The 13,498-nt window shown below is 39.2% G+C and overlaps 1 protein-coding gene across 1 annotated transcript; it reads right to left on the bottom strand.

The window, feature by feature from the left end:
* Positions 1–1,291: 1,291 nt before the first annotated feature.
* Positions 1,292–4,391, bottom strand: LOC103367083 (E3 ubiquitin-protein ligase TRIM68-like). Its single transcript, XM_008295003.1, has 2 exons — positions 4,324–4,391; positions 1,292–4,167 (listed from the first exon to the last, which is right to left on the bottom strand). Exon 2 carries the CDS (start codon positions 4,163–4,165, stop codon positions 2,525–2,527), a length of 1,641 nt encoding a protein of 546 aa, XP_008293225.1. The 5' UTR covers positions 4,166–4,167; positions 4,324–4,391; the 3' UTR covers positions 1,292–2,524.
* Positions 4,392–13,498: the final 9,107 nt, after the last annotated feature.

Consider the following 13,498-nt stretch of genomic DNA (forward strand, 5'->3'; position numbering starts at 1 on the left):
CTGCTGTCTGAATGCCAAGACCCAAGGTTCCCCAGGAGAACATTGTGATGTAGCAACATGAGCAATATTATTCTCTCGACTTGTCTGTGGTTTGATTGCTGTGGCTGATCAGTCTATGTAATAGAAGACAGGTGACTGAGGCTGTTTTTGTGTTTTATGAGCTTTTCTAACAATTTTAGAGCATTCAGACATGTAGATACAATTTTAAAATGATATTAGTTGACTAACTTCTATTCCTACAGATTTATTAATTATCTGATAGAAGTGAGTACCAAACCCAGGGCTGGACTGGCCATGCTGCAGACTGGACACTTTCCAGTGTGCCTTCTGGGCCAATACAACTATTTTCTTTTTTGACTACCCCACAAACAGATCAGTCCACTGGCTTTTTTCTTGTGGGGAAAAAAAAGTTTAAGAGCCAAAATGGATGAGACCATAAAATGCCAGGGCCAGTTTCTTGCACCAGATTTTGCTGATGACCTCTCTGGCCAGAAATAGCTCTGGAATGTAGCTCAGTTCATTTGTGCAAAGCCAAGTACAATTATGTGGCACTTTACTTGAGTATCCCAGTGTTCCACTCATCTTTTATTTCACAGATATCTTAAAGTTCCAGGTTTTCTATACAAAACATGTCACCAGTTTGTAAAATATGACCCATTGTTATAGATGAATCCACTATAAAGTAGTTACCAGAGAGAGAAACTGTTCTGTCGCACAACGAGTACTGTTGATATTTTTAGTGAAGTTTCTTTTTGAATGCATGTTTAAATTTTTTTTAGTCATTACTTGTTGTTTTACTTTGTTTGTAAAGCCCCTTTTTCTTTAGAAAAATTTTAAATATTGACCATTAGCTGAAAAACCAAGCTGACATTAATTCCAAATTTGTATTCATGCAACACCATATTTGCTTTCCTGTTTTGGAAATAACATGCTGCCATTTAAGTCATAGCATGTAAGTGTCTATGTCACATCATTAAAAGCTCATTCCCCTGGTTGTGACAGGCAAAGCTGACATTAGTTTTGCTTTTTAAATCACACTGGGGGAGACTCTTGATAGATTATTTTTGCAAGTGGTGGCTACAAAATTGCTAAGTGTATGTTGTGGGAATCTCAGGCTGTCAGGAGAGTCTCTAATTTGTGTTTATATTTTGCAAAGTGACAGATGCGCTTTAATTGCATATTGAAGTAATTCAGCGTTCGGCATCTTCACTGTCTGTTGGCAGGATTTCTCAGTTTGCTTTGAATGTTTATCGAGGGTGGGTTCAGATGAAGAAATCACGACAAATCCACATAGAACTGTGTGCAACTTTATTGCATCTCTATTTATTTTTCACCTCAATTTTGTCTTTCTGTCTTTCTACAGTACAAACATTCATGCATTCAAAGAACAACACAAAGTCAGAAAAAAGAAAATTATTTCTGTGTCTGAGTGACATCTTTAATAATTGCTTTTTTCATTCAACCAATAGTCGGAAAATCAAATATAACGAAGAAAAAAGGCTGCAGATCAACTTTCTAACATAGTTTTAGGACCTAAACACTTACATATGTGAGAGAAATTTCATGTAAACAATACTGAATATGTAAAACATAAAGGTAAAGTAACATATGTTTTTTAATCAACAGTGATTAATTGATATTCACCTTACAAGGGTTTCCTCCAGAAGCTCATCATGGTGTCTTGGCCAGCGTCACAGCTCTGGCATCTTAGCAATTCAGGAGCATTTTTACCAGCTCTATCCATCTGTCTTCTTTATCTATTCAACTATTTAATGTGTAAATGAAATCATACAAGCCAATACAGAAGATGGAGCAGATTAACAACATAACAAAAAAGACGTATAACGCTAAACAAAGAAAAAGGAAAACAATGAGACCCTAATTGACTGCACTCATAAATGGCTGCTTAATTCTCTCAAACGGATTTGCTGCATTTGAACTCTGAAAGCCTGCACCTTGCAAGTTTGTCTAATTTTTAATTAGAGGACATTGCATTAGGTGCCAGTCAGGCTCCAATTTTGTGACAGATCCATTCAGCAATTTCCCTTTTAACTAAATAACATTAAATTTGTGGAGAAAACAATTCTTATCTGCAGCTACATTAGAGGAATAAGAGCCCTTCAATTTATTTTAATAGATTCCGGATGCTATTATTTAGTCATTGCACCTGAGTGCTGATTAAGCGAGTCTTTTCTGAAAACAGTAATAGTTGTTTAATCCCACCATAAGAAGCGAGCCCATCCATCATGTCTTAAGTGAACAGTCTTCGTCTCGCAAAAGTCCAAACAACACAAAACAAATGCCTAGAATATTTGTGACTGCTATACAGCAGCTCTGGCATTGCTATGGCCACATTGGCAGGCGAAAGCAGCTTTGTAGCAAGCATTAAAATTAATGGCCAGCTCATACAAATCTCTTTTTCAAACCACAGAAATATATAGCTATATCATAATCCCACAGAGGTGTGTGTGGATGTCCTGGTGGCTGCATGGGAATCCTCAGCAGCTCCTTCACCACATGTGTTTCACAAGCTGTTGTATTTGACAGGAGTGATGATCAAGGGGGCTGAGTTTTTACCCTCGTCATTAGCACAGGGGCTGAAGAACGGAAAGAGCTTCTCAGTGAAGTTACATCCAGTGAAAGAGTAGATATTGGCTCTAGCATCCACATCATAAAACGACACCTGACCCTCCTCATAATCCACAAACACCCCGACCTTTTGAGGCATCTCGCTCCTTTCGAGGTTAACGGCAGGGCCTGCGTTGGCTGTGAGCTCGTTTCCTTTTCTCAGCCAAATAGTCCAGTATCCGTTGTTCGGGCTCAGCCTTATATCTCCCTTCCTGTTGATGGACTGGAGTGCAACTCCTAAATCCCACTGTGTTTTGTCTTTTACCTGCACCTCATAGTACCATTTTCCTGAGGAGAAGCCTTCCTTGGCCAACACATTAAGGACGTGATCGAACCTCGCTGGTTTGTTCGGCACGTTCTTCTTTTGGTTTACATGTGTTACTTGCTTTCCGTCTTCAGAAACATTGAGAGTAGCATTTGCTGTGTCAGGATCCAGGGTCACATCAACAGCGTGCCTCTGCATCTGTTTCAAGTTGGGATCACAAAGCATGCTTATTTCTCTTTTGACCTTTGACCACAGCTGGACCAGGGGCACCTCAGTGAAAAACTGGTCACCGATAGGATTCACAGCAGACCAGTCCTTCACTACGGGCGTAATAATGGTGAGAGAAAGGACAGTCTCAAGGAATGTGAAGGGGTCATCGGTTAGTGAAATGTCATTAAGCTGCTGATTTTTCTCCTTTATTTGCATAATTTCTTCCTCCAGTTCATTAATGAGGCCTTCTGCTTCTGTTTCATTTTTTTTCTGCCTCGTCTCAATTATCTCAGTCAGCTCAGCTTGGCTTCTCCTTATGTAGTCCACCATAGCAGTCATCACACGCCTGCTGCATAACAGTGACTTCTCTGCAGTGTTTCTGTTTGCCACCAGCGAGTGTTGAATCTCGAGGATTTTCTGCTGACGCACCTGGATCAGCTGATCCGTGTCTTTCCTTTCTAATCCCAGCTGGGTTTTCCTCATTTGAGCCTCCTCCTCTAGAGTCACTGTCTTATGAGTTTTGTGGTCACTGTCTTTACAGGATTCACACAGAAACATTAGCTCCTCCTTGCAGAACAGCTCCAGTGGTTCACCATGATTCTTGCATATCCTGCTCTCCAGGTTTGCCACTGGGTGGATCAGCTTGTGTTTCTTCAAGGCTAAAACGCTCAAATGACGTTCCAGATGTGTTTGACAGTACGACATAAGACACACCAAGCAGGACATGAGGGCTGGGAGCTTATCTGCCCCTGTGCAGAGATCGCAGAGCACGTTTCCATTTTGTGCTTGTACAGAGTCACCACAAGCCTTTTTCTGAACAGAGTTCTTGAACTTTCCCGCCATCTCAGCAATGAAACTGTTAACCCGAAGCATTGGTTTGTTGTAATATTTCTCATTGCACAGCGGACATTGGAATAAAATATCACAAGTTTCCCAGTAGTCTGTGATACACTGAAGACAGAAGTTGTGCCCACAGGGAATGGACACAGGTTTAGTGAACACGCTCAGACAGATAGAACAAAGAAAGTTCTCCTCAGTCATTAGACTTGCGGCACAGGCCATGTCTAGAATATAGGACAGAAAACGAAAGCATTAGAGCAGCATAAAGTCACTATAGTCTTATTGCTGTGTTTGAAATTACAGAAACAAACTAGTTTACACAAAAGACGAGACAAACTGCAAACTTAAAAAAAAAAAAAAAAAGAAGCATGCCTCTGTACCTGTTCTGAAGGATTCACTAAAACGTGCAGAGATGTGAAGAAAAGTTTCAAACGCGAGTCTCTTTTTTTCTTTCAGTTTCTCTTTCGGGAGTGACTTCATAGTCTCCTCCCATTCCCCTTCTGGCTGGAACAAGTTAACCCTTTATAGGCTCTATTCACTGATAACTAGCATTTATCAGAGCTTATACAGAAACACAAGCTGTGTCTCAAATCTGGACTTTAAGCTTAGATAGGCTGTGCAGTGATTCCTTTCAGGCGTACTTAGTTATTCATGTTATGCTTTGCTTGTCAGTGTATCCACAATGTTAGTGTGTCAAACGAAGTCAAGTTCTGAAACAGCACACCATGACAAAATCAAGTTTGTATGCATGCATGCGTGTGCATTTACATTTCATCCAAGTCCCTGGATTCCCATAATAAACTGTAAATACACTCATCCTGTTCTCTGTCCTCTGAGGAAACAATGATTTTGAATACAATAGCCTTCCTGCATGTTTGAAGGGCTTTGTCAGAGCTGTAAGAACCTGTGTTTTTGTAAAGGTTTCTGTGCATTAGTGAAATTCATGTTTGAATCAGTGCATTTCCAGTGCCGGACGCAGGTTTATCCACAATGTGCGTCTTGGAGGGATGTAAGTGTGAACATATAAAAATAGGCTAAAAGCTGATGAATTGAAAGGAACAAAGTGAGAGATACAGTACATTGTACTTAACCTTTCAGTGACACAAATTAATTAGTCTTCTTCCTGTTTGGTATGTCAGTTACACAAGGTATGTGTGAAGAAAAAAAAAAGAAGCGTGTGGGGGCGGACGCTGTATGCATCATCTCATGGCTCCATTATTCAACAGCTGTGTGTTTGTTATAGCTTTTACTGTGGAAATGTGATAGTGTGGCCTTTGCAGTCACTGATGTAAAGACAAAATGCAAATGAACAAAACTTTGAAATATGATCATACAACACAAGGTAATATTGTATATTTGCTCAGAAATGTAAATTATGTTTATATGCAATTTATGGACTCAGAGAAAAAGGCTCCCAATTAATGGACCACTTCTGATCAGGACTCTCCTGAACCACGTCTTATTCAAGCCTCACCTCAATGCCCCGACTAACATAAAACATTCAAATGACATTTGGATCAGATGGAGATTCCCTTTGATCCTGGTCTGTGTGGAGCTCCAGGACTCGGGGGCCTTTCTTCTCCTCCGCATGATCCAGTGATAGGTTCATTGAAAGATGAGAGGGAGTCAAGGTTTTTGGCCCCCCATCTTCTTTCCTTCTAACTCCTACCATCTCTCATCCACCAGTGCTTTCTTCCCACCCCCACTTCACCCCTGTTCTCCAACTCATCAGGCTCTAACCTTGAAAGCATGAATAAGAGATTAGAGGAGCTCAAAGTGCTAGAGGACACAGACCTCCCTCTATTAGAATTGGATGCCTCCTGTTAGGTGTCAGCTTAGTTTTAAAGTGAGTGTAAATCCAGAGGACAGCCTGGTCTCCACAGTGCAGCCTACAGGCAAGAGAAGAACAGCAACATGGACTCAGTGGTGAACTATAGATGGAGCTCTGTGATGACAGAACATCGCAATCAACAAAACACACACGTAATGTTATAATTATCTTTATTAGAAGACTGAAGGACAAACGTTTTTGGACACCTCTATCCACCCCGTTAAAGGTTGAGCTCCACTAAGGATCATTTTAATTGTAGTATTTTTTGTATGCATTTTATTTATTTATTTATTTTCACAAAAGGCACATTGAATAAGATGTTTATCCTTCAGAAGATCATGCTCTCCATGCTGGCTGTAAGAGCAGCGACTCTGTCATAGAACTAAAATTAAACCCATAGTTTTAGTCCTTTGAGAAAAAAACTTTCTTCTGAACATAATCACAAGCCAAATTGAGTTGGTATCTGCATTGTAACCGTTGTGTGGAGTTTGAGCACTGGCAATTTGCTCTAGCAACAAACCTACATGCAACTGCCAAGACATATCCTTTTAGACACAGTCAAAAAAATGTTTGACTGTCGAGTCTGTTCCCCCTGTGGTACACAGTAATTATACAAACAAAGTCTTGCTGCTTGGCTTGTATTGGGAAGTAGAATTATTACAGTAGCTGATAACTCTTTAAAAGTACACTTGACATTCAATTTTTGTAATGAGAGTATAAAAGTATTCCCAACTATCCTTTAATGCTACATGACAATGCTCCCATGAATAAAGAAAGGATCACAAAGAATGCTTTTTCATGACCAGTCTTGGAAGAATCATCTCCTCTCTAACTTATAGTCCTCCTGTTAAACTAGCTGTTTATGATAATACTTGAAAACGTTACAGTTATGGCAACAGACATTTTTATGACAGACATGTTGACTTGTCATTGCAGAGAAATCACAGGTGAACCAAATTTTTATTAAAGTTGCCTCATCATGAGCGTGCTTGCACAATAATAGTCAAAATTAGTCTTTTTCAGTTACACCAGCCTGTGGACAGCAGTGAGGCGGCTGAAGGGGTAACCTTGACACTATTTGACACCATAGTTAGAAAAAGCATGAATCAAGGTGAGGCGTCATGACAGCGATGTTGTGAAAAAGTCATCCACACAATGTAAAATACCGCTCTTAACCTAACCAAATCCACACAATCGTGGGAAGGGAGAAATCAAACGTACCAGATTTGGTCTCTGGGCTGTATGTATGGAAGTGTTGCTCTACATTGTTGTGAGGGAGAAGAAGGAGAGTCAGTCACCTCCATCATTCTAGTTTGTTTACTACTTGGTCAGAGCAAAGGGTTGTATTATTTCCAACCTCCAGACACAAAACTTCTGGAGGGAAGATAAATAATTAGTCATGAGATGAGTTTCTCCCTTCATCCATCAGCCTGGGGATCATGGCTGCTATAGGAGAACTGGAGCCAAATGAGAGTCCTCTCCCTCCAGTGCTTTTGTTCCCCCGACACTGCAGCTTTTAGACTTCTCTCCTTGATAGGACGACTTTGAAACACTCACCACCGTGCACGGACGTCTCCATCTTTGTTAGGTTGTTCATGGATTAAAAGCAGGTGTTTTGCAACTCTTGTTAAAAGCAGTGCTTTTAGCATCAGAAAGAGGCAGCCGAGGTAGTACTTTTACCTTCATCAAAATTGCCTGGAAAAGTAGAAACATTGAACTGGGTTGCAAGTCAGTTCAAAGTAAATCTTGTTTGAGGCAACTCATGCCATTAAAATCTCTGTTGCATTACATCTTTTTGCCTCCCAGAATATTTCTCATCTTCCTCTCTTGTAACTTGGCAGCAAAGGGGAAGATTTTAGGGGTTTTGTAAAGTCATATGAGGCGGAATGGATAAATGTAGGACATGAGAAGTTGAGAAGTTGGTTTTTTTAAGTTTATTAAGTGATAAATTGAAACCAAAACAAAAAGTGAATACTGAATTCCCACCTGAATGACACCACAGGAAAATCCTGCTGGTGAAGGAATATATCGTCTGGGGGATGTTTTTTATTTTTTTTATGTCAGAGTGTGAGAAACCTTTTCTGAGAGCTGAATGTTTTGTGAATTGTATCTGGGCAACTCTCCTGCATTGAAATCAGACCGGACATTTTCTTGAACCCCGAGTGGCGCCTGGAGATTTCAAGGATCAGAAAGCTTTTTCTAAATGTAAAGGCTGTTAAGCTATTTTATCTGCACTCTTATTCATTAAGCGTATGGTGACTGTTGGATTTTACACCACTATCTGAGATAGCCTCCAAACACCAGAGGAGTTAGTTTCTCTGATAGGCTGCTTCGACTGTTGAATTATTCATTTGTGCCATTTACCAGACTCAGTGTCCGTGACTGAAAATTTGACAAGGACTGAATGATTGAAGACTCATGAGGTAAATATTTTTGATGTTACGGAGGTCAAAAACTTCTGTAAGTTTGCTGTTTGTGGAGGCTGAGAAAAAACAATGGAGTTTTGTCACCAGTTAAATGGCAAAACAGTTTTGCATATTACAGTACATGCCTAATATGACATGATGTTTTTTTTTTTTAGTGGTGTGGAGGGCTTCATCAGGAGGCCATAGAGAAAACTATGGAAATGAGAAAACATATAAACTTAAATACTTTCATGCTGCAAAGGTTACCAGGATTTTTCCAGATATTAAAATGACACGTAGCAGTAAAAGTCCTGGAAGTCCCTCTGTAGTTATTCAATAAACACCTAAAAACTCATCTCTGTGTATCAAATTCTCACATTTAGAAGATGTTTTTTTTCCCTTTCCTGACTTAAAATGACTCTGTTCAAACACTGTAAAACTACTGTGTGCAACAGTGACAACCAGACTAACTCAGCCATACATGTTTAATGTGGAAACCAAAGAAGAATAATGATACGGACAGTTTCGAAAGACAAGGATTGGTTTCTGCGTTTTTTGAGACTGTCATCGGTACGTTGCAGTTTTAATGGCGCTGACAGTTTATTTTGCTTACGATGTGCCTTTTAGCATATAAAAACAACATAACGGCATGTTGACAAGGTATAAATCTTGATTTTCTTTAAATCCAAGCAATTCTTGCATTTATTAAGTTAGTCGATGTAGTGACTTTCTAAAAAAGTGAACTCTATATTGTGGGATATTTCTTTGGCAGAGTCTACTATTCCCACATAACCAAACGTCTTCACTTTAGAATAATTCAACCAGAGAAGCATTCTGTGGTCTTCAAGCTGTCGAGCTGGGGCAGTCGTTCTGTATACATATGTCAGACTCCTGTGATTCAAATTTACAGATACTGTACTACTTCCTCAGATACCTCATGAAGGTTATGTTACGAATGTGTAAATATTAAAGCAATACACGATAGACACTATGCAAGGGTTTGTCTATTTCCAAGTTGTGCTTTCCTCTGACACACCTGTCAGATATTCATGTGTGCAGAGATTGTTTTCAGCGTTTTTTTTTTTCTTTTTTTTTTCCTGCAAAAGCGTTGGAGCCAGAATAGAAGCTGCTGCACTAAGCTGTTACACAAAGAGCTGCAGGTGACTGTGGTCGCCTGTCACATAAAACGTTACCTGCTCAGTGTGCAGCGCGAAATCTGATTGCAATTATTATTAACCAACTTCTTAAAACATTCCTAACACAATGAAAGTTTTAATTAGTTGTGCTGTAAACATACCCACCAGTGGTTCCTCTTTTGTGTTCTTGACAAAGCCGAGTGTTTGCTGTTGCAGGATCAAACCCAGCCATGACAATACAAGGCATGCACACAACAAAGCAGGACTAACCAGAAACAGAGAGACAACAGTTTCCGTTTCCCTTCCTTTTTGGAGTTTTTCACAACGACAACTTCAAGCCGGCTCAAGTGTCTCCTGCGATTAACAGGCTCCAACACGAGGCTAAACACTAAACAACACTTCAGACCTTCATTATATTAGTTGTCAGGAGAAGATGGCGGTTGTACCCTAGATGCTTTTTAGAAAACAAAATACCAAACAAAAGACCCCATTATTCAAACTGGGTGAAAGTTATGTTGTGTAGTAACTCTACGTTAGTGTTTCCAAATCTCTGCAAGCACATTTCCTGACACTGTAAAATTAAACTATCCTTTCTGTAACTGAGGTGTCCCAAAGTGAAGAGTTTTCTCTGCTCTGTAAGGCAGGCATGACAGAAAAAAAGTAACGTACTGGTTCAGTTAAAGCAGCTGTGGCAGTATTATGAGGATTACAATATAGCAGTAGTCACGTATAGGTAAATCAAATACTATTTCAAAATGCTGAATGGAGCTCCAGCAGAACGTTGTGAGGAACTGAAGGTCTAGGACTGAGGTCAGGGTGTGTGTGGAATTTTTCTTTGGGTGGAACCTTCACTTCTGCCAGTAACATACTGTCTCCATTTCATTTCATTTAGCCGGATTGTATGACTGCTGCAAACTTACCATTTTGTTTAGAATATGGTGCTAAAACTATGTCTTTGGACAAAGTGACAGCTGAGAATTCTCAAACTTATGTCATCAGAGTTCAATTGCATCACATCCTGTTTTTCCACTTTAGACAGCGGTTACATTTGTCACTTTGTCTTACGCAAATAAAAGAGGCAGTTGGCTGATGACAGGATTTATTATACAAATAAATAAGTGTTTTAGTTCATTAGGGAATATCAGATGTGTCACCAACTCCTCAAGTATCCTATATGCTTTAAATCATTTCGTCTACACCTTAAACATTGGTCCCACAATGAGTTTTTTTCATATTCACAAAACAATCTCATTCATTGCGCTATATGTATGTATATCTATTGTATGTATATCTTTTGGTTCACTTTGAGAAGTCTGCATTATACAGTGTATGCCATCCAGTGGGAAAACAACAAAAAATTGACAAGTAAAACAATATTGAAAATAGGGAAAACAAAGAAAAAGAAGTTCTGCAAATGGATCTATAAAACATTACACACATGCATATTTACAGTCTATTTCTGTGATTTTATTCATATTGTAGTGTGTTGCAAAAATACATGAAACAAATCTATAAAATATGGAAATATTTCATAAAATGACAGCTTTGTACAGAGTGTACTTAAACACGTTCATACCAGGAGCTAGGTGATGTAGCAGCTAACCTTAGCCAGCTGGCTAATAATCAGATACTGTATGTCCAGGCAGTGTTTTTAGCCTTTCCAAATTAGCTTGTTGGCCTGTACAGTTAATGTTGCTGAGCTAACATGTATCAATAAATCAGTTTCTCACATCTAAAGGCTCTGTCACTGGAGAGACTTCTGCTTCTACCTTTAATTGTTTCATTGCCAATGTTGGTAGTCTTAGTGAGCTTCTACTTGATCTTCCTTTTCCAGACCAGGATTTGTCTGCTTATTGCCACACCTACCTCTGAAATCCTCTCTTTCTGTCCATACATTGCTCTCTCTTTTTTTTTTTTTAGTCACTCTCTGCAGCTTCAGCCACGTTTAATGACTCGGAGCTGCAGCCCTTCCTTGGCTGTCACAGAGGGGCTTTTAACAAGGTCCTGCACTCCTTTTGCTCTTTCCTCCTCATTTTAACATGCTGCCACCACTTTCCCCTCTTTCCCCTGTAATTTCGCCTTTCTCTGAGGGTAAAGTGTACAGGTGCCTGACTAAAGTAGAAGAGAGATGGGGAAGTGGTTAGAACCTTTTTTTTTTTTTTCCTCCCACCTTTTATTAAATAGGAACTTGCACATTTCTCAGCCTTCGTCAGGCCTTTGTAAAGACAGATTGGCCAGAATTTGAATTTGCTTGATGGAAAGTCATGTAATGAATAAGAATGTTATATTTAAGTAAATATAAAAAGAATAGTTTTGGAAATGTTCTGCATTTCCTTGAGTTGAATGATCATGCGGTTGAGTTATTGTGACAACCAATGTATTATCTGTGTGATTTTTAAAGCAAAAATTACAAGAAATACACAGGTCGCAGTTTTTCAGATGTAAAAATGTGTTGCTTTGATTTGTTTTCTGCGACAGGAAAATGGGTTGTTATTAAATGTTTCTGGACTTTTGAGTACGCCAGCTTGCATTCTAGGAAATTGTAATGGGCGTATTTGAAATGTGTTTTGGGGATCTGTCCTATTTTTATTATTTGCCAATAATCAAGAACAATAATTTTTAATTATTTTTTTTAAATAATGGAACCAAACCCACCAGTGTGGAAGACAGAACAAGCAAAACCCTAATTTGCAGAAATCGTCTTGCAGACATGGCTGAGTCTTCTTTGTCCACAGCTGATGAATTCTCATGAACAAGTCCTGCATGTACAACAATTATTATGTTCTGCTTGAGCCTATATAATAAGCTATATCTCGTAAACGCTGAGGCTGAGGTTGACCAGCTTCTCCTCTCTACTAATAGTGTCTGTAGAGCGGTGAGTCTCTTTATGTTCGCAGAGAGGATGGGTGATGCTACAGAGCAGCATGTGTATATATATATTTCCTCTTCACATTCTTGCATTTGTAATAATATATATTAATATATATTTATCTGAACAGGTTGTATATGTACAGTATCACATACTTTTTTTTCCCTACAAGTGCTCTGCATCAAGTGGGCTCATCCAAATGACAATGAAATTAAATTACTTTTGAATATGACTTACAAGGTTATACAATCTAAAGTTTACTGTATTTAATGTTTATCGATACAGTAGCCCCACCTGCCACCTTCTCAGAATCTCATTCCAGCTGGTATCAGAAAGAGAAGCTCTGCCATGCACATGTGCACAAATTATAGGATGAACTCAGCGAGGTTTGTGGATTCACTTCAGTAAAATTCTTTGTATTTATATTTCTTTATTCTAATGTTTGATATTTAGGTCACCTAAAAGTAACAGAAAGTAATCAAGTTACATTACTTTATTATTGAGATGCATAGATTAGGTTGCTGGCTCCATTTTCATTTATTTATTTATTTTTTTACAAATAAATCCTAATTGTATTTTCTAAAGTGACCCTCTCAACCCTGTAATTGAAGCACATATCAGGTAATATTAGAATGCGTGTATGTGCTTGTGTGCGTTTATAGATGAATGGAGATCTGATGTCCTTGGGCTTATATTAGTATTCATGACAAACAAGGAAATTAAAGCCAACTAAATCACCTCAGGCTCCCTGCATTTCAATTATAGACAGTATAAAAGAGTTATTGATCCATAGCAGGGGAGACACACAGAGAAGCAGAAAGATTTTTAAATACTCATAAGTCGTCACACTCTTATAAGGTTTGGTAAATCTGTTCTTTAATTGATTTCTAGAAGGAGGCAAAAGACAGCAAGTTTCAGAAAACAAGTGAAACAGTTCAAAGTGTTGGAGCGTTAGTGTGAAATACATTCCCCCAATGTATTCCTATGTACTGTTCCTCTAGTAATCTATGTCGTCCTACAGAAAGTCCCAGCGGTTTGGGGTGTTCCATTATCTTTAAGATGCAGTAAAGAGTAGAGAGGAGTGGCTGCTCGGGTTCATTCAGTGTTTCACCTGACCATGATAAATGTGAGAGAGACCCAGTTCACACCTCAACCACAGAGCCTCCTCCCCTCCCTCACCCCCTTCCTCCCCACCTCCAGCTCCTCTCTCAATTGGTTTAGCAGTGGAATCCAATGTGTTCAGCTAACCATGCAGCACAGGAGCTCCAGAGGTCAACTAGCTGCCTTCCAGATGTCTGGTAAGCTCCTGGCTCC

Source organism: Stegastes partitus, unplaced genomic scaffold (genome assembly GCF_000690725.1).
Source record: "Stegastes partitus isolate 25-593 unplaced genomic scaffold, Stegastes_partitus-1.0.2 Scaffold22, whole genome shotgun sequence".
Taxonomy (NCBI): Eukaryota; Metazoa; Chordata; class Actinopteri; family Pomacentridae; genus Stegastes; species Stegastes partitus.

What these genes read in the sequence shown, in the direction of transcription:
- LOC103367083 (XM_008295003.1), bottom strand. Translation starts at nt 4,165, where the DNA reads ATGGCCTGTGCCGCAAGTCTAATGACTGAGGAGAACTTTCTTTGTTCT.